This window comes from Zophobas morio, unplaced genomic scaffold (genome assembly GCF_036711695.1).
Source record: "Zophobas morio isolate AGI-343-1 ecotype UQ-CSIRO unplaced genomic scaffold, CSIRO_AGI_Zmor_V1 ptg000018l, whole genome shotgun sequence".
In the NCBI taxonomy this organism is placed as follows: Eukaryota; Metazoa; Arthropoda; class Insecta; order Coleoptera; family Tenebrionidae; genus Zophobas; species Zophobas morio.
In genome coordinates this window covers 3,295,902-3,317,356 of record NW_026972123.1, presented here as the reverse complement: position 1 = coordinate 3,317,356, position 21,455 = coordinate 3,295,902, and the positions used below count along the sequence as shown (strand labels likewise).

General features: G+C 31.5%; 1 protein-coding gene across 6 annotated transcripts in view; it reads right to left on the bottom strand.

Moving 5' to 3' along the window:
* LOC135131118 (2-oxoglutarate dehydrogenase complex component E1-like) overlaps positions 1 to 21,455 on the bottom strand; it is a 43,024-nt gene that overhangs the window by 17,837 nt on the left and 3,732 nt on the right. For 2 of the 6 annotated variants that reach the window (XM_064058664.1, XM_064058667.1), the window contains exons 3-7: positions 11,184 to 11,384; positions 3,448 to 3,550; positions 3,131 to 3,190; positions 2,542 to 2,797; positions 1,893 to 2,488 (exon numbers count right to left, since the gene is read on the bottom strand). In XM_064058664.1, the coding sequence (XP_063914734.1) occupies positions 1,893 to 2,488; positions 2,542 to 2,797; positions 3,131 to 3,190; positions 3,448 to 3,550; positions 11,184 to 11,384 (1,216 nt within the window). Of the gene's footprint in view, positions 1 to 1,892; positions 2,489 to 2,541; positions 2,798 to 3,130; positions 3,191 to 3,447; positions 3,551 to 10,670; positions 10,792 to 11,183; positions 11,385 to 21,455 lie in introns of all 6 variants that reach the window. The other 4 variants (XM_064058666.1, XM_064058669.1, XM_064058665.1 and 1 more) reach the window with 2 other exon arrangements.

The following is a 21,455-nucleotide window of genomic DNA, read 5'->3' as shown; positions in this document are numbered from 1 at the left end:
AAAAATTTTTAATATACAGAAAATAAATCATCGAAAATTTGAAGAAATGAAAAATTTCAAATTCGAAAATTTGAGAAATTAAAAATTGAAACATCCCAAAGTTGGAAAATCGAAAAACTGAAAAATTTAAAAATGAAAACTACAAGAAATGCCTCTTGTAAAATTGAAAAAAAATGAGGAATTGAAAAACTGCAAATCGAAAAACTGAAGAAACGAATAACAAAGAATTGAAATTGAAAAAAATTTGTATAAAATCGGAAGATGGAACAACGTAAAAATTGTAAAAATAAAGAATATAAAAAACCAAAAACAAAAATTGCAAGTCAAAAATTTGAAGAAATAAAAAATTAAGGAATCCAAAAATCGCAAAATTTAAAAATTGAAGAAACAAAAAAAATAAAATGTCGAGAAACCGCAAATCGAAGAATTGAAGAAAAGAGAAATTAAAAAAACAAATAAACATAAAATCATAAAATCAGAGGATCGAAAAATTATAAAAATAAAGAAAATAAAAACCGAAACCAAAAATAGCAAATTGAAAATTTGAAAAAAAGAAAAATTAAAGAATCGAAAAATTGAGAAATTAAAAATTGAAAACACGACCAATTTTTTATTGCAAAATCTAAAATTGAAGAAACAAAAAAAAAAACGAAAAATTGAAAAATCGCAAATCGAAAAATTGAAGAAACGAAAAATTTAAAATTCTAAAATTTGAGAAATTAGAAATTGAAACATCCCAAAGTTGAAAAATCGGAAAACTGAAAAATTTAAAAAAGAAAACTCGAAGAAATGCATCTCGTAAAATTGAAAAAAACAGAGAAATTGGAAAACTGCAATTCGAAAATTTGAAGAAACGAATAGAAAAAATGGAAATTGAAAAAAATATATATAAAATCGGAAGATGGAACAATGGTAAAAATTGTAGAAATAAAGAATATAAAAAAACCCAAAAATAAAAATTGCAAATCGAAAATTTGAAGAAATGAAAAATTAAGCAATCGAAAAATCGCAAAATCCAAAAATTGAAGAACAAAAAATTATTAAATCGAAAATCGAAAAATTATAAAAATAAACAAAAAAAAAACCGAAACCAAAAATTGCAAGTCGAAAATTTGAAAAAATGAAAAATTAAAGAATCGAAAAATTGGGAAATTAAAAACTGAAAACACGAGAAATTTTTAATCGTAAAAGTGCAAAATCTAAAAATTGAAGAAACAAAAAAAAAACGAAAAATTGAAAAATCGCAAATCGAAAAATTTCAAATTCGAAAATTTGAGAAATTAAAAATTGAAACATCCTAAAGTTGGAAGAAATGCTTCTCGTAAAATTGAAAAAAATGACAAATTGAAAACTGCAAATCGAAAAACTGAAGAAACCAATAACAGAAAAAATTGAAATTGAAAAAAAATATGTATAAAATCGGAAGATGGAACAACGTAAAAATTGTAAAAATATAGAATATAAAAAACCAAAAACAAAAATCGCAAGTCGAAAATTTGAAGAAATGAAAAATTAAGGAATCCAAAAATCGCAAAATTTAATTTTTAAATTGCAAATCGAAAAAATGAAAAAACCAAAATTGGAAAAGCAAAGATTTATAAAATCGAAACATCGAGAAATCGAATAAGTGAAAAAACGAAGAAAATAAAAACCGAAATGAAATATGGCAAACCAAAAAATTAAAAATTCGAGAAACTCAAATCGAAAAATTGCAAAATCTAAAAATTGAAAATTTTTAAAACTGAGAAAACAAAAAAATAATAGTAAAACGTAGCGATGTACTAATGCAACATTATGACGATGTACCAGCAAGCACGTCCCTAGTAGAGGGAACGCAGACATACGCAATACGTTCGTAGACACAGTCAACTTACTCACTGGGCAACACCTACCTGTACAATACGACGAAGACCTCGAGTGTCTCGGATCCGTGGTAAACCCGATCTGGTTGTTCACCACGATGTGTATCGTCCCATGGGTGGTGTAATCAGGCAGATCCGACAAGTGCATCGTTTCGAAAACGATGCCTTGTCCACAGAAGGCCGCATCTCCGTGCAACAATATAGACATAACCTTCTTGCCCTCGCCGTCACCTCGATAGAACTGTTCGGCTCTTGTTTTCCCTTGGACAACAGGATCGACAGCTTCGAGATGGGAAGGATTGGCCACCACGGCCAACCTGATATTTTTGTTGGTGACGCGGTTCAGCCGCTCGATGTAGGTACCCAAGTGGTACTTGACGTCACCGGAGCCGTCGTCGGCGGCTTCCAACCCGGCGAACTGGGTGAAGAGTTGATGGAGGGGTTTGCGACAGACGTTGGCGAGGACGTTGAGACGACCGCGGTGGGGCATACCCATGACGATGCTCTCCACGCCGAGCTCGGTCGACTTGTCGATGACTTGTTTCATGGCGGGGATGAGGATCTCGCAGCCTTCGAGACCGAAGCGCTTCTCGGAGGACCACTTTCGGGCTAAGAAGGACTCGAATCTGGAGAAACGTAGCGTTCGTTTGGTTTCTTCGATTCTTGGGTTAAAACTCACCCGGTGGCTCGGGTCAATCGCGCCAAGATTAGTCTCTTCTCGTCGGCGCCGATCTCCATGGCTCCCGGAGTCTCCAGCCGCTGCCTGATCCAGTTGCACTGTTCCAAGCTGTTGATGAACATAAACTCGACCCCGATATGTCTACAATAGGTCAGTTCCAGCCTCCTCAGGATCTCCCTCAGAGGCAACTGCTTCTCTTTACCACCAATGAAGGTGGTCGACGGTAATTTGAAAGTGCGGTCCATGTCGTCATCCTCTGCACCACGCAAGAATTAGCCCAAATCACAGAAAACCGAACCCAGCAACTTTACTTTATTTAAAACCGCAACCAAAAATAAAAAAAAGAGTGCCGAAGAAGCGATAAAATAAAGTTGCTTTCACTTAAACGGTCGTCGTACGAGTCAGCTTGAAACATTTCGGACGTTTTAGGGTGTTAATAAGCGGAAGAAAGTCAAAGAAACGTACAGAAAAATCTACAGCAGTCGCTTTATCTACAGGGTGTGTACTTATCTCTCGTCTCCCTCCACAAAAAATCTTTTTACAATATAAAGTAAGTTGCTCTTACAAAAACAAAAATCAGAAGCCTTACGTTTCATGAACTGCTCGACCTGGCGCTTCAGCTCTTCAGAGTAGGTCCTGGACGGGTTGTCTGAGTTAACAAAATGAAACACGCCAAACAAAATTAAAAAAAAAAACACAAAAAATAAAAAGGGGGCTAAACGAAAGTCGGAAAACTACGCATGCAACACTGGCGACACGTCGTAGGTGTCGTTAAATCAGTGCTTTTTAGTAGTTAGTGCGCTCGATTAGTTATAGTGTGATGAAAAAAAGCCTAGTTTTTCTCTCACAGATGTCGCGAGTGGTGTGTGGGTGTGGTAAGTCGGAGGTTATCAAATTAGTTCTTACCGAAACTGTAGTGGGAGTAGAGCAACTCCTGGGGCGTCCTGTCGTCCAAGTCGGCACTGTTGATGCCCAGAGGGTCCAGTTTAGCTATGTGATGTCCTCTGATCTAAAATCGAGCCAACACCTCTATCTACACCATGTATTGTCACAAGTTTTTGGTATTCTGATAAAGCCATAGGTGCCGATGATGGGGTGCAGAGCAGTAAGATAGCAGAAAACGCGTCGTATTTTTGGATTTATACAGTTATTTCGTTATTATGAAAACAGTTCCAGTTTTATGTAACATTAATTATTTTTATTCTTTGTGTTGGCAGAGTTTCATATTTGTTTCCAAAATTAAACAAGTCATAAATAATTCCTCGTTTACTATAAGCCACATTGTAAAAGTCTCACAAACAGAAATGTGTTTAGTTTTGTGATCGATATACACAGTTATGACAAAGTAATGCACAAAATTCATAAAAAATTAAAAACATTTTTGAGCGGTATTACCGCTTGCTTATACAAAAGTCTAGAAAAAAGTTAAACATAAATCGGCTCATTCTTTAATTTTCATGAGCTATATGTTTCAGCAAATCTAAAAAACATGAATGCAATGATAAATTATTATAAGTAAAAACTCATCACATTTTGGGTAGAATTTATTCTTGTTATCGAAATAAGTCTACACATATTAAGAAAAAAAGGCAAAATGTAGCCCCGCCCACCCGCCCTCTCTCAATTGTGATGATTTTTTTTATTCGTCGTAAGCCAAGGGGGAGGAGCCTGATTGCAAAATCCATGTTTCCTTTCAAAAATTTACCATTTTAAATGTGTTTTAAATTTCTAAGTATTCTAAGTATTTTGCCTTTTTTCTTAATATATGTAGTATTATTTGAACAACACGATACTCAAAAATATCTTTTTAATTTCTAAGTAATAAGTATTTTGCAGTTAAGCTCCGCCCCCTTGGTGCACAGTGAATAAAAAAAATCATCACAATTGAGATGGGGTGGGTGGGCGGGGTTTATATTTCGCCTTTTTGTTTTAGAATGTGTAGACTTTTTTTCGCAACATGAAACTTAACATTTAAAATGGAAAATTTCTATAAGGAAATACCGATTTTGCAATTAACCTCCGCCCCATAATTGCAAAATCCGCATTTCCTTGCAAAAATGTACCATTTTAACCATATTTTAAGTTTCTTGTTGTGAAAAAATGGCTATGTATATTAAGAAAAAGAAGGCATAAGACAACTTTAAAACATCTCCTGATTAAATCAAAAAAATAAATTCACGCATTTATTAATTTTTTTGATGAGCCATTCTATTGGTCTACGAATTCCAATCCATCTTCCCTAAAATTGATTATCCAAAAAAACCTTGCATTCCCGTCATAATTTTGTGCATAGTTTATCATAATCCTGTATACTTTTTTTTTTAATATGTATTTATAAAAACGTTTTTAACGTGAAACATTTTATTTGTACAATAATCACACTGGCCGCACAATTTTCGTATGATTGCCAAAAAGTAGACAAGAATTTTCAAAAAGTCCCTAGTTTTGAAGACAAAAAAACTCAAGATAATTGAAGATATTTTGAAGAAACTTCACTATCAACAAACATGACAAATATACAAAATTTTGTAAAAAAACAATTCGGCGTAGACTTTTTTGTTTTTTTTTTGAATATTCAAAAAATCTGTTTGATTCAATGAAAACAGTTAATCTTTGTTTTTTTTTTAATATATGGAGTTTTCTTTCAATAACAGGATAGTTAACCAAGTTTTCAGAAAAGAAGATTTAGTATATTAAGAAAAAAATGAACAAGATACAAGCCCCGCCCACCCACCCCTTCTCAACTGTGACGAATTTTTTATTCATTGTGAGCTGAAGGGCGGGATTTAGTTACAAAATGCTCATTTCTCTACAAGAAATTAACATATGAAATTCATCACAATTGAGATTGGGGTGGGTGGGTGGGGCGCAATCTTTTTTTTTAATATATAGAGTGTTCTTTCAACAACAAGAAAGCTAACCATGTTTTCAGTTTCTCTTTGGGAAAAGACGACTTGGTACATTAAGAAAAAAATGGACAAAATACAAGCCCCGCCCACCCACCCCTTCTCAATTGTGATAAATGTTATATTCATCGTGAGCTGAAGGGCGGACTTTAGCTGTAAAATCCTCATTTCTCTACAACAAATGAACATATGAAATACATCACAATTGAGAATGGGGCGGGTGGGTGGGGCTTAATCTTTGCTGTATTTTTAATATATAGAGTTTTCTTTCAATAACAGGATAGTTAACCATGTTTTCAGTTTCTTTTTGGGAAAAGAAGACTTGATAAATTAAGAAAAAATGGACAAAATACAAACCCCGCCCACCCACCCCTTCTCAATTGTGATGAATGTTTTATTCATTGTAAGCTGAAGGGCGAAGTTTAGCTGCAAAATCCTCATATCTCTACAAGAAATTACCATATGAAACTCATCACATTTGAAATTGGGGCGGGAGGGTGGGGCTCAATCTTTGTTTGTTTTTTTTTTAATAAATAGAGTTTTCTTTCAATGACAGAATAGTTAATCATGTTTTCCGTTTCTTGTTGGGAAAAGAAGACTTGATATATTAAGAAAAAATGGACAAAATACAAACCCCGCCCACCCACCCCTTCTCAATTGTGATCACTGCTTTATTCATCGTGAGCTGAAGGGCGGAGTTTAGCTGCAAAATCCTTATTTCTCTACAAGAAATTACCATATGAAATTCATCACAATTGAGACTGGGGCGGGTGGGTGGGGCTTAATTTTTGTTTTTTTTTTTAATACATAGAGTTTTCTTTCAAGAACGGGAAAGCTAAACATGTTTTCAGTTTCTTTTTGGGAAAAGAACACTTGGTATTTTTAGAAAAAATGGACAAAATGCAAGCCCCGCCCACCCACCCCTTCTCAATTGTGACGAATGTTTTATTCATCGTGAGCTAAAGGGCGGAGTTTAGTTTGCAAAATCCTCATTTCTCTACAAGAAATTACCATATGAAATTCATCACAATTGAGACTGGGGTGGGTGGGTGGGGCTTAATCTTTGTTGTTTTTTTAATACATACAGTTTTCTTTCAACAACGGGAAAGCTAAACATGTTTTCAGTTTATTCTTGGGAAAAAAAAATTCCTACATTAAGAAAAAATGGACAAAATACAAGCCCCGCCTATCCACCCCTTCTCAATTGTGACGAATTTGTATTCATTGTGAGCTGAAGGGCGGGATTTAGTTACAAAATCCTCATTTCTCTACAAGAAATTAAGATGTGAAATTCATCACAATTGAGATTGGGGCGGGTGGGTGGGGCTTAATCTTTGTTTGTATTTTAACATATAGAGTTTACTTTCAATAACAGGATAGTTAACCATATTTTCAGTTTCTTCTTGGGAAAAGAAAACTTGGTATATTAAGAAAAAATGGACAAAATACAAGCCCCGCCCACCCACCCCTTCTCAATTGTGACGAATGTTTTATTCATCGTGAGCTGAAGGGCGGAGTTTAGTTTGCAAAATCCTCATTTCTCTACAAGAAATTAAGATATCAAATTCATCACAATTGAGATTGGGGCGGGTGGGTGGGGCTTAATCTTTGTTTTTTTTTTAATATATTGAGTTTTCTTTCAACAACGGGAAAGCTAAACATGTTTTCAGTTTCTTTTTGGGAAAAGAAGACTTGGTATATTAAGAAAAAAATGGACAAAATACAAGCCCCGCCTACCCACCCCTTTTTAATTGTGACAAATGTATTCATCGTGAGCTGAAGGGCGGAATTTAGTTGCAAAATGCTCATTTCTCTATAAGAAATTACCATAAGAAATTCATCACAATTGAGATTGGGGCGGGTGGGTGGGGCTTAATCTGTTTTTTTTTAATGTATTGAGTTTTCTTTCAACAACGGGAAAGCTAAACATGTTTTCAGTTTCTTTTTAGGAAAAGAAGACTTGGCATATTACGAAAAAATGGACAAAATACAAGCCCCGCCCACCCGCCCCTTCTCAATTGTGACGAATGTTTTATTCATCGTGAGCTGAAGGGCGGAATTTAATTGCAAAATCCTTATTTCTCTACAAGAAATTACCATAAGAAATTCATCACAATTGAGATCGGGGCGGGTGGGTGGGCCTTAATTTTTGTTTTTCTTTTTTAATATATACCGTTTTTTTTTCGACAACAGAAAAGTTAACAATGTTTTCAGTTTCTTTTTGGGAAAAGACTTGGCATATTAAGAAAAAAATGGACAAAATGCAAGAAATGAACATATGAAATTCATCACAATTGAGAATGGGGCGGGTGGGTGGAGCTTAATCTTTTTTTTTATGTATATAGTTTTCTTTCAATAACAGGATAGTTAATCATGTTTTCAGTTTCTTTTGGGGAAAAGAAGACTTGGTATATTAAGAAAAAAATGGACAAAATACAAGCCCCGCCCACCCACCCCTTCTCAATTGTGATGAATGTTTTATTCATCGTGAGCTGAAGGGTGGAGATTAGTTGCAAAATCTTCATTTCTCTACAAGAAATTACCATATGAAGTTCATCACAAGTGAGACTGGGGCGGGTGGGTGGGGCTTAATCTTTGTTTTTTTTTTCTTAATATATAGTTTTCTTTCAATAACAGAATAGTTAAACATATTTTCAATTTCTTGTTGGGAAAAGAGTTTGTACATTAAGAAAAAAATGGACAAAATACAAGCCCCGCTCACCCACCCCTTCTCAATTGTGATGAATTTTTTATTCATCGTGAGCTGAAGGCGGACTTTAGTTGCAAAATCCTCATTTCTCCACAAGAAATTAACATATAAAATTGATCACAATTGAGATTGGGGTGGGTGGGTGGGGCTTAATCTTTGTTTGTATTTAATACACAGAGTTTTCTTTCAACAATAGGATAGTTAACCATGTTTTCAGTTTCTTCTTGGGAAAAAAAGACTTCTTACATTAAGAAAAAATGGACAAAATACAAGCCCCGCCCACCCACCCCTTCTCAATTGTGACGAATGTTTTATTCATCGTAAGCTAAAGGGCGGAGTTTAGTTTGCAAAATCCTCATTTCTCTACAAGAAATTAACATATGAAATTCATCACAATTGAGATTGGGGCGGGTGGGTGGGGCTTAATCTTTGTTTTTTTTTTTAATATATTGAGTTTTCTTTCAACAACGGGAAAGCTAACGATGTTTTCAGTTTCTCTTTGGGAAAAGACGACCTGGTACATTAAGAAAAAAATGGACAAAATAGAAGCCCCGCCCACCCACCCCTTCTCAATTGTGATGAATGTTATATACATCGTGAGCTAAAGGGCGGAGTTTAGTAGCTGCAAAATCCTCATTTCTCTACAAGAAATGAACATATGAAATTCATCACAATTGAGATTGGGGTGGGTGGGTGGGGCTTAATCTTTGTTTTTTTTTTAATATATGGAGTTTTCTTTCAACAACGGGAAAGCTAAACATGTTTTCAGTTTCTTTTTGGGAAAACAAGGCTTGGTATATTAAGAAAAAAAGGGACAAAATACAAGCCCCGCCCACCCACCCCTTCTCAATTGCGACGAATGTTATATTCATCGTGAGTTGAAGGGCGGGGTTTAGTTGCAAAATCCTCATTTTTCTACAAGAAATTGCCATATGAAATTTAGCACAATTGAGATTGGGGCGGGTGGGTGGGGCTTAATCTTTGTTTTTCTTTAACATATGTACAGTTTTCTTTCAACGACAGAAAAGCTAAACATGTTTTCAGTTTTTTCTTGGGAAAAGGAGACTTAAGAAAAAAATGGGCAAAATAAAAGCCCCGCCCACCTTCTCAATTGTGACGAATGTTGTATTTATCGTGAGCTGAAGGGCGGGGTTTAGTTGCAAAATCCTCATTTCTCTACAAGAAATTAACAGATGAAATTCATCACAATTGAGATTGGGGTGGGTCGGTGGGGCTTAATCATTGTTTTTTATATATATAGAGTTTTCTTTCAACAACGGGAAAACTAAACATGTTTGAAATGTCTCATTGGGAAAAGAAGACTTGGTATATTAAGAAAAAATGGACAAAATACAAGCCCCGCCCACCCACTCCTTCTCAATTGCGATGTTTTATTCATCGTGAGCTGAAGGGCGGAGTTTAGTTGTAAAATCCTCATTTCTCTATAAGAAATTACCATATGAAATCCATTACAATTGAAATTGGAGCGGGTGGGTTAGGTAGGATAGTTAAACATGTTTTCAATTTCTTGTTGGGAAAAGACGTCGTACATTAAGAAAAAAAATGGACAAAATACAAGCCCCGCCCACCCACCCCTTCTAAATTGTGATGAATGTTTTATTCATGGTGAGCTTTTCTATGTCAAAATTTTCTTCCAATATTTTTGCTGCTTCCAAATTCTTTCCAATAACATTAACTTTTCCAATTAACTCAAAATAATCTAATTTTATTAGTGTTTGATTATTTCGAAGTTCATGAAGTTTTAGTTAATTTTTGTTACATGTTTTCAATTTCATTTTGTCGGCCAGTGTTACACAACGTCCAAATTAAAAAAATCAAATTTAATGATATACAACACCGAAATGTTCCCCACTAAAATTACGTAAACACAACTCCTTTTCGAAATTTTGTTCTCCAAGCAATTAAATCAAAGCATAAACACTTCTTTCGTCGATAAAAACGAAAACACCGAAAAAAGTTCCCCTAATAAAAAAATAAACAAACCCAATTAACCTTGACATTTTAATAACCCACTTATCAACGACGTCGCTCATCAGCACCTAAAGACAACATAATCAAACGTCACAAATTAACTACGCCGCAGTAAATAAAGATAAACCCAAATGCATACACCAAACTCACTTTATCAAAACTCGAGTCTAAAAACACATTTACATAAAACCTGATAATCGCGTCTAAAGTTCAAGCACAAAAATCATCCCAACGAAAAAAAGTGACTCCGATTTTCGATAGCCGACTCAACTTTTCTCTATAGTACCACTCTGACCATCTACTTGCCTTTAATACAATTATTAGTGACAGGCAAGAGGCGAAGTTAACCCTACACCGACACACAAACACACAAAAAAAGCAGAAGCACAAATAAAGCGTGTTATTCTGGTTACGATAGTTCATGTTTCAAACTGTTACGACCCTCTTTTTTGAAAATTACGAGGCGTCAGCCTCACATCGAGAAGATCAAAGATACAACTTTAAGAGGTTTTGGGTCGTACCTAGTTTATGCTGACGCGTTATTTCATCAGGTGGAGAGCCCTTTCTATCGGTAATTGTCGTTGTACGATCGCCATACATGATACCCAATGGATCCAGCTGAGCTACCAAATGGCCGCGCGCCTGATGGTGGCATATTAAAAGTGTCATTTTTATACCAATCAGTGTATTTCTATGGTTTGTTAAGGTTCACCCGGAGGAAAAGGCGGATGGGTGGTGCTCATTTTATGCAGTCCGATAAAAGTCAAGTTTGACGTTAAGTTGAACACCAGCCATCCGCAACACCTTCATCACTTTTAATAAAGCAACGATCATCTTGCCAATCGAAAACAAACGAAAATAAAAAATACAAGCTGAAAATAGCCCGAGATGGCCTGGACGCGTGCCAAGGAAGGAAGCGTTTTGTTTTCGCGATGGATGGCATGTTGTTGCTCCATTGGCACGCGATTCTCCCTCCGTTCGAAAAAATAATTCGGTAATAACTATGCAACAATGTCCGAAGCTAGTCCTGTTACCTGGTAACTCCTGATGATCGCTTGGACTGCCAAGTGATCATCGATCACCTTTTCGCTGACGTGGCCACCGCCGGTCGCTCCAGCCAAGGCCGGAAGGAAGGACGTTGCCAGGACTTCGTTCTTGCCGAGGGGGGCTAGGGATGGGGGGGATTGGTAGCCGACACCGCCGGCGGCGGAGTTGCGGAAGAAGGAGTCCCATGACTAGAACACAAAAAAAAAAAATTAAATTTGGCATATTATAAAAGGTGGAAAATTACGTAGTACGCAGCAAGTGTTCACGTCACTATGTATCTAAGTAATGTGGGGGGCTTAAGTTATCTAAATACTTCCTTCAATAAAGTATAATTCGTGGATATATTAAGATTAAAAAATGGTTTCTAGGTTCATCTAGAAATTTCTGAGAGTAAGCTATTTAATAAGTATTAGCCAAACATATTGCCAGTCCATGAACGAAAACAACAATTATATAACCCCAAATCTACCAGTTTCTAACATCATAATCGACACAATAGCATTCATTCATTCTTCCGGACAACTTGTATAAAATTCAATTGGGATGCTAATAATTAATTTAGGGTAGGATATTTTGATTTTAATAAATACATTATTACTTAAATAAAATGTTTTTACAAGATTAATAGCGACAAAATCAGTTTCATCTTAACAAGTACTAGGCCCGCCCACCCGCCCCCTATTTTTTCAGAGGATATGTCATTTGCCAAAATAAGATTTATGTTAGCAAGTACTAGCCCCGCCCACCCGCCCTTTATTTTCTCAGAGAGTAGTACTTGTTAAGATAAGTCTTATTTTGGTAAATAACATTTCCTCTAAGAAACTAGGGGCCGGGGGGCGGCGCTAGTACTTGCTAAGGCTGATTTTGCCTCTATTAAACTTCCCTCGCCTCGATTTTTGCTTCAATTTTTCAATTCATCAATTTTTCATTTTTTTGTCTTCAGTTTTTCAATTTGCATCTTTTGGAGTTTTCAAGTTTAAAATTTTCAATTTTCCAACTTTTGATTTTTTTCAATTTTTCTATTTTTAAATTTTTCGGTTTTCTATTTTCGTTATTTTTTCACTTATTCGATTTTTCAGTCTTCGATTTTTTTGTTTTTTCAATTTTAATTTCCTGTTGCTCGTTTACTCAATTTTTCCATTTGCAATAATTCTTAGAGTTTTCGATTTTTAATTTCTCATTTTTTGGATTTTTCAATTTTTCGATTTGTAATATCTCAATTTTTAATTTTTTTGTTAGTACTTGCCTCATAAGACTGATTTTGGCAAATCACGTACGTTCTAAAAAGATAGAGGGCGGGTGGGCGGGCCTAGTACATGCTACGATAAAAATAATTTTGGCAGATCACATACCCTGTAAGAAAATAGAGGGTGGGTGGGCGGGGCTAGTACTTGTCACGATAAGATTGAATTTTTCAATTCTTCAATTTTTATTTTTTTTATTCAGTTTTTCGATTTGCAACTTTTGGAGTTTTCAAGTTTAAAATTTTCAATTTACCAACTTTTGATTTTTTTCAATTTTTATATCTTTAAATTTTTCGGTTTTTTATTTTCGCCATTTCTTCACTTATTCGATTTTTCAGTGTTCGATTTTTCTGTTTTTTCAATTTTAATTTCCTCAGCTTCTCGTTTAATCAATTTTTCCATTTGCAATTTATAGAGTTTTCAATTTTTAATTTTTTTGTTAGTACTTGCGTCATAAGACTGATTTGGGCAAACCACATACCATCTAAAAAAATAGAGGGCGGGTGGACGGGCCTAATACATACTAAGATAAAACTAATTTTGGCAAATCACATACCCTGTAAGAAAATAGAGGGTGGGTGGGCGGGGCTAGTAGATGTCACGATAAGAATGAATTTTTCAATTCTTCAATTTTTCTTTTTTTTTCTTCAGTTTTTCGATTTCCATCTTTTGGAGTTTTCAAGTATAAAATTTTCAATTTTCCAAGTTTTGAATTTTTCAATTTTTATATTTTTAAATTTTTCGGTTTTTTATTTTCGTATTTTTTCGCTTATTCGATTTTTCAGTGTTCGATTTTTTTGTTTTTTTAATTTTAATTTCCTCAGTTTCTCGTTTACTCAATTTTTCCATTTGCAATTTTTAGAGTTTTCAATTTTTAATTTCTCATTTTTTGGATTTTTCAATTTTTCGATTTGTAATATCTCAATTTTTAATTGTTTTGTTAGTACTTGCCTCATACGACTGATTTTGGCAAATCACATACCCTCTAAAAAGGTAGAGGGCGGGTGGGCGGGTCTAGTACATGCTAAGATAAAACTAATTTTGGCAAATCACATACCCTGTAAGAAAATAGAGGGTGGGTGGGCGGGGCTAGTACTTGTCACGATAAGATTGAAATTTTCAATTCTTCAATTTTTCATTTTTTTCAGTTTTTCGATTTGCATCTTTTGGAGTTTTCAAGTGTAAAATTTTCAATTTTTCAACGTTTGATTTCTTTCAATTTTTATATTTTTAATAATAGTATTTCCGTTATTTTTTCACTTATTAGATTTTTCAATGTTCAATTTTTTTGTTTTCTCAATTTTAGTTTCTTCAGTTTCTCGTTTACTCCATTTTTCCATTTGTAATTCTTAGAGTTTTCGAGTTTTAATTGTTCACTTTTTGGATTTTTCAATTTTCCGAGTTGTAATTTTTCAGTTTTTTATTTTTTGTTAGTACTTGCCTCATAAGACTGATTTTGGCAAATCACATACCCTCTAAAAAGATAGAGGGCGAGTACGCGGGTCTAGTACATGCCAAGATAAAACTAATTTTGGCAGATCACATACCCTGTAAGAAAATAGAGGGTGGGTGGGCGGGGCTAGTACTTGTCACGATAAGATTGAAATTTTCAATTCAATTTTTCATTTTTTTTCTTCGGTTTTTCGATTTGCATCTTTTGGAGTTTTCAAGTATAAAATTTTCAATTTTCCAACTTTTGATTTTTTTCAATTTTTATATTTTTAAAGTTTTCGCTTTTTTATTTTGGTTATTTTCTTCACTTATTCGATTTTTCAGTGTTCGATTTTTTAGTTTTTTCAATTTTAATTTCCTCAGTTTCTCGTTTACTCAATTTTTCGATTTGCGATTTTTAGAGTTTTCGATTTTTAATTTCTCATTTTTTGGATTTTTCAATTTTTCGATTTGTAATTTTTTAATTTTTAATTTTTTTGTTAACACTTGCGTCATAAGACTGATTTTGGCAAATCACATACCATCTAAAAAGATAGAGGGCGGGTGGGCGGGCCTAATACATACTAAGATAAAACTAATTTTGGCAAATCACATACCCTGTAAGAAAATAAAGGGTGGGTGGGCGGGGCTAGTACTTGTCACGATAAGATTGAACTTTTCAATTCTTCAATTTTTCATTTTTTTTTCAGTTTTTGGATTTGCACGTTTTGGAGTTTTCAAGTTTAAAATTTTCAATTTTTCAACTTTTGATTTTTGTCAATTTTTATATTTTTAAATTTTTCAATTTTTTACTTTCGTTATTTTTTGCTTATTCGATTTTTCAGTGTTCGATTTTTTAGTTTTTTCAATTTTAATTTCCTCAGTTTCTCGTTTACTCAATTTTTCGATTTGCGATTTTTAGAGTTTTCGATTTTTAATTTCTCATTTTTTGGATTTTTCAATTTTTCGATTTGTAATTTTTTAATTTTTAATTTTTTTGTTAACACTTGCGTCATAAGACTGATTTTGGCAAATCACATACCATCTAAAAAGATAGAGGGCGGGTGGGCGGGCCTAATACATACTAAGATAAAACTAATTTTGGCAAATCACATACCCTGTAAGAAAATAGAGGGTGGGTGGGCGGGGCTAGTACTTGTCACAATAAGATTGAATTTTTCAATTCTTCAATTTTTCATTTTTTTTTCTTCAGTGTTTCGGTTTGCATCTTTTGGAGTTTTCAAGTATAATTTTTTCAATTTTCCAATGTTTGATTTTTTCAATTTTTTTATTTTTAAATTTTTCGGTTTTTTATTTTCGTTATTTTTTCACTTATCCGATTTTTTTGTTGTTTCAATTTTAATTTCCTCAGTTTCTCGTTTACTCAATTTTTCCATTTGCAATTTTTAGAATTTTCGATTTTTAATTTCTCAGTTTTTCGATTTTTCAATTTTTCGATTTGTAATTTTTCAATTTTTAATTTTTTGTTGTACTTGCCTCATAAGACTGATTTTGGCAAATCACATACCCTCTAACAAGATAGAGGGCGGGTGGGCGGGCCTAGTGCATGCTAAGATAAAACTAATTTTGGCAGATCACATACCCTGTAAGAAAATAGAGGGTGGGTGGGCGGGGCTAGTACTTGTCACGATAAGACTGAAAATAAGACTATTTAGAAAATCTAAACTCAGCTGCGCCAACCTCTTGTGTCCATGAAATCGAGAAAATGAAAATCAAAAAATCGAGAATATGAAAAACAAAAATCAAGAACGAAAATCTGAAAAATCGAAAATTTGAAAAACTGAAAATGAAAAAACGAAAAATTCTAATATCGTACCGAAAAATTGATGGAATTTGGATTTGGATTCCCAAAACATTGATTTTTTTTACAACCTTGTACGATTTAACATGATCGCTGAAATAGTCAGGTTGATTTTATGCTCGACGATTGCAGCAACCTTCGACATAAAAAATCAGAAACTTCATTAAAAAGCGTGCTCAATCGAGTGAGCAGTATTCGGCTATAATTAATTAATTATACAGGTAGTAGTAAGTACGTTAAGAATACATGAAATTAAGCACAATGAAAGACAAGTAATTAAAATAACAGTTTTCGGCAATTAAAACGTTGAACTTTAAATTTATAATCTTATCGTCGTTTTACATTTTACTACAATGAACTAGAAAAAATTACACGGTAAGTAGATTAGAACTAATTAACATAGCGCAAACGTAGCGATAATAGTTTTAACACTACGTGTCCGAGAAAAGAAATTACGATTCCATGGTCTTTGTAATTAGTTTGAATAATGAAAATAGGAAAAACTACAGTTCACATTTACACCATTGAAACAAGATGAACAAAACAAATACTTCATTCTTTCCATAAAAGAGAGATTCCAGAACCAAAGAACTTAAAAAAATTTTGACAATTAAAAGAAAACCGCCACAAGCTGGATTTGTCGAGTTACCAACGCAAGAATAAAATTGACGACTCACGGATAATTATGTACAATAAACGTTTTGTGTGCAACCGTTTCAGTCGCACACGTGGGATCAATTATATGCATCCTTTTTTATCTTTTTATGCAACAACTCTAAAAAAAGGAAGCACTAATAACATACAATTACTGTTTGTACCATTTAATTGTCGTTTGTCTTTTTTTAATTAATACCCTTTGATATATTTTGTGCCAAAAATATCTGATGCTTATAGCTTTAAAAATTTAGAAATTTTTTTACGTACGCAACGATATTTAACATTCGGGATCCATCGCCTGTCTTTCCTAATGTACGATCCATAAATCATAGAGATTATTTTACCAATTTATGCGATTAAATTCTTGTAGTAATAAAAGATTTATGATTTAGCATGAGTGTGAAAACTTAATGATTTATTAACAAAAGTCAGGTATAAATAACTTGAATTAAACATTCAGATTTTCTCTCGAAAAGTAGCAGATCTCCCTAGAAATCGTCACTGAATGGAAAATTTACTTTACTCGCATTGAAAATTGTTTTTTTCTTTTCGTTTGTAATTTATCCAATTAAGTAGTTAAACTTGAAAAATCTAGCTCGTAAAATTATTGTTTTGTTTATAAATACGTATTACAATTGCTGTTTATTTTTATCCGGTAAGGAAATGTTGTTTTGCCAAATATTGCATAGCATGACTCACTTCGCTTCGATCTGCGTCACAGTCACGTTCGTCATGCTATGATATTGATATTTAGTCGATTGTCGAACTTTTTTTTTTTTTTTCAAAAATTGACGATCGGTATTCTGTAAAACGAGGTAAATTTTGATAATTACCGACGTGTTTTATTACAGTTGTGGCAAAAAATAAGAAAGGACAATAAAAATGTCTCGGAGTTATCACCGATGTCGTACTTGATTTACTTACTTGGAAATATATACATGACTTTTAAAATTTTATCTTGCACCTCAAACCTGCAATGTGTATAAAAAAACATGAGATAATCTACCGCAGTATACACTTGGATGCTACTTTTTGTGTGTCTTTGAAAAGCCATTGCTTCCATTATTTTTTTACCGTTTTTGAACATAAATATAACATACGCAGATTTTTCGAAACCCCTGTAAGTTAAATGATTTTTCAGTTTTATATTTTTACAATTTCTAGGTTTCTCCATGTTTTAATGAATCCATTTTTCTGTTATCAAATTTTCCAGTTTTTCTATTTTTAAGGTTTCGATTTTTCATTTTTCAATTTTTGATTTTATAGTTATCAGATTTTTTATCTCTTTTATCTGAATGATATTTCAATTTTACGCTTTATCATTGTTCGATTTTTCAATTTTATAATTTTAGAAAATTTCAAATTTTTGAATTTAAATTTTTCAAAATTTCAATTTTAATTTTTCAATTTTTCGGTTTTGGAATATTTCGATTTAGATTCTTCCAATTTTTTATTTTCCATTTTCTCAACTGTTCGATTTTTCAATTGAATAATTTCCAAATATTTAATTTTTGCAATTTTTACATTTTCACTTTATTTTACAACTTTTCGTTTTTAAAAGTTATCCGATTTTTCAATTTTGGATTTTGCACTATTGTGATTTTTCAATTTTACATTTTTTAGATATCTCAGTTATTCGGTTTTTATTAATCAATTCGTCAATTTTCAATTTGTCAGTTAACCAAATTTCACTGTTTCGATTTTCGAATTTTTTGATTTTTAATCTTTCAAAATTTCGATTTCCAATTTTGCAAATTTTTGATTTTTAATTTCATAATTTAGTATTTTTCGATCTTTCAATTTTGTTATTTTTGCATTTTAATACTTTTAGAATTTACAATTATCACATTTAACAGTTTTGTGATTTTACAATTCGTCAATTTTTTGATTTTACAGTTTAATAATTTTACAATTTTTCGTTTTTAAAAGTATCCAATTTTTCAATTTTCGATTATTAGATTATTTTGATTTTTCAATTTTACATTTTTACAATTTTTTGGTGTCTCAATTATTCGGTTTTTATTTTCAAGTTTTTCTAATTTTTCGAGTTTACAATTACCCAATTTTTAATTTTTCAAAATTTCGAGTGTTTTTAATGAATCAGTTTCTCAATTTTTGATTTTCCAATATCAGATTTTCCAGTTTCCCGATTTTTCAATGTTTCGGTTTTGCAATCCTTCGACTTTTCAATTTTTCTATTTTCCATTTTTCGATTTACTAATTTTAAAATTTTACAATTATACAGTTTAATAAATTTTCGAGACTACAATTATCCAATTCTTAATTGTTCAAAATTTCAATAATAATTTTTCAATTTTTTTCCGTTTATTTTACAATTTTTCGTTTTTTAAAGTTATCCGACTTTTCAAATTTTGATTTTGCAATTTTACATTTTTACAATTTTTTAAGGTCTCTATTTTCCACGGTTTAGATTTTTTAATTTCCTTGTTTTGTAGTTTTTGTATTTTGCTTTTCCCTGATTTTTCAACTTATAAATTTTAAAATACACAATTTCTCAGCTTCATAATTTTGCAATTAATTTTTTGATTTTTCCACTTATTTGGCAATTTTTCTTTTTAAAGGTTATCCGATTTTTCAATTTTTGAATGTCTCAATTATTCGGTTATTAATCAATTTTTTAATTTTTAATTTTTAATATTCGAATTTCACTGTTTCCATTTTCTAATTTTTTGATTTGTAATTTTTACAAATTTTTATTTTTATTTTCCGAGGTTTTGATTTTTTCATAGTTTTGTAATTTTTCTATTTTTCAGTTATATATTTTTATACTTTTTCGAGTTCTCTATAATTGTACAATTTTTAATGAAAGGCTTTACTATATTTAATTTTTCAATATCGGATTTTCTAGTTTCTCAATTTTTCTATTTAATAATTTAGGAATTTTTCATTTTTACAGTTTAATAATTTTTCGAGTTTACAATTATCCAATTTTTAATTTTTGATTGTTCAAAATTTCGATTTTAACTTTCCAATTTTTGGATCTTTCAATTTATTTTCCAATTTTCCGAGTAGTTTTTAATTAATCAGTTTCTCAATTTTTGATTTTCCAATACCAGATTTTGAAGTTTCCCGATTTTTCAATTGTTCGATTTTTCAATTTTTTTATTTTTCCGTTTATTTTACAATTTTTCGTTTTTAAAGTTTATCCGATTTTCAGTTTGGATTTTACACTATTTTGTTTTTCAATTTTACATTTTACAATTTTTGGATGTCTCAATTCCTACTCAATTTTCAATAGTCCGAATTTCATTGTTTCGACGTTCGAATTTTTTGGCTTTTCGATTTTTACATTTGGTTATTTTTCTATTTTCAATTTTTTATTTTGCAAGTTCGTAATTTTGCATTTTTTTTTTATTTTCAGATTTATCCGTTTTTTAATTAATCAATTTTGCAATTGTATATTGTTTCGTATTTTTTTCTTTAATCCCAATTTCACTGTTTGGATTTTCAATTTTTCAACTTTTTGACTTTTCAATTTTACAGTTTTACAGTTTTTGAGTTTTCAGTTTTATATTTTTAGATTTTACCGAGTTCTCAATTGTTCAGTTTTTAATGAAAGATTTTTCAATTGTTGATTTTTCAATATAGGATTTTCTAGTTTTTCAATTTTTCGGTTTTGGAATCCCTTCGATTTTTCAATTTAATAATTTAGAAATTCTTCACTTTTCTTGTGTAATAATTTTTCGAGTTTACAATTATCCAATTTTTAATTTCTAATTGTTCAAAATTTCGATTTTAATTTTTCAAATTTTGGATCTTTCAATTTAATTTCCAATTTTTCGAGTAATTTTTAATGAATTAGTTTCACAATTTTTTATTTTCCAATATCAGATGTTCCAGTTTCTCGATTTTTCAATGTTTCCGTTTTGCAATCCTGCGACTTTCAATTTTTCTATTTTCCACTTTTCAATATACTAATTTTAAAATTTTTCAATTTTGCAGTTTAATAAATTTTCGAGTTTACAATTATACCATTTTTAATTGTTCAAAATTTCAATTTCAATTTTTCAATTTTTTTATTTTTCCGTTTATTTTACAATTTTTCGTTTTTAAAGGTTTTCCGATTTTTCAGTTTGGATTTTACACTATTTTGATTTTGCAATTTTACATTTATACAATTTTTAATGTCTCAATTATTCGGTTTTTATTAATCAATTTCTCAATTTTCAATTTTTCAATACTGTTTTCATTTTCGGATTTTTTTATTTTTAATTTTTAAAATTTCGATTTTCTAGTTTCCAAAGTTTTGATTTTGTAATTTCATAGTTTTGTAGTTTTTGTATTTTGCTTTTCCCTGATTTTTCAACTTGTCAATTTTAAAATATAAATTTCTCAGCTTCATAATTTCGCAATTTTTTGATTTTTCAGTTTTATGTTTTTACAATTTTTCGAGTTCTCAACTGTTCAGTTTTTAATCAAAGGTTTTACAATTTTTGATTTTTCAATACAGGATTTTCTAGTTTCTCAATTTTTGATTTTCCAGTATCAGATTTTCCAGTTTCTCGATTTTTCGATGTTTCGGTTTTGCAATCCTTCGACTTTTAAATTTTTCTATTTTCCATTTTTCAATTTGCTAATTTTAAAGTTTAATCCATTTTCGAGTTAACAATTATTCAATTTTTAATTTTTAATTGTTCAAAATTTCGATTTTAACTTTTCAATTTTTGAATCTTTCAATTTTTTTTCCAATTTTGGAGTAGTTTTTAATGAATCAGTTTCTTAATTTTTGATTTTCTAATATCAGATTTTCCAGTTTCTCGATTTTTCAATGTTTCGGTTTTGAAATCCTTCGAATTTTCAATTTTCAATTGTTCGATTTTTCAATTTTGCAGATTAATAAATTTTCGAGTTTACAAGTATCCCATTTTTAATTGTACAAAATTTCAGTTTTAATTTTTCAATTTTTTTCCGTTTATTTTACAATTTTTCGTTATTAAAAGTTATCCGACTTTTCAATTTTCCATTTTAGACTATTTTGATTTTGCAATTTTATATTTTTACAATTTTTGAATGTCTCAATTATTCGGTTTTTATTAATCCATTGCTTAATTTCCAATTTTTCAATGTCTGAATTTCACTGTTTC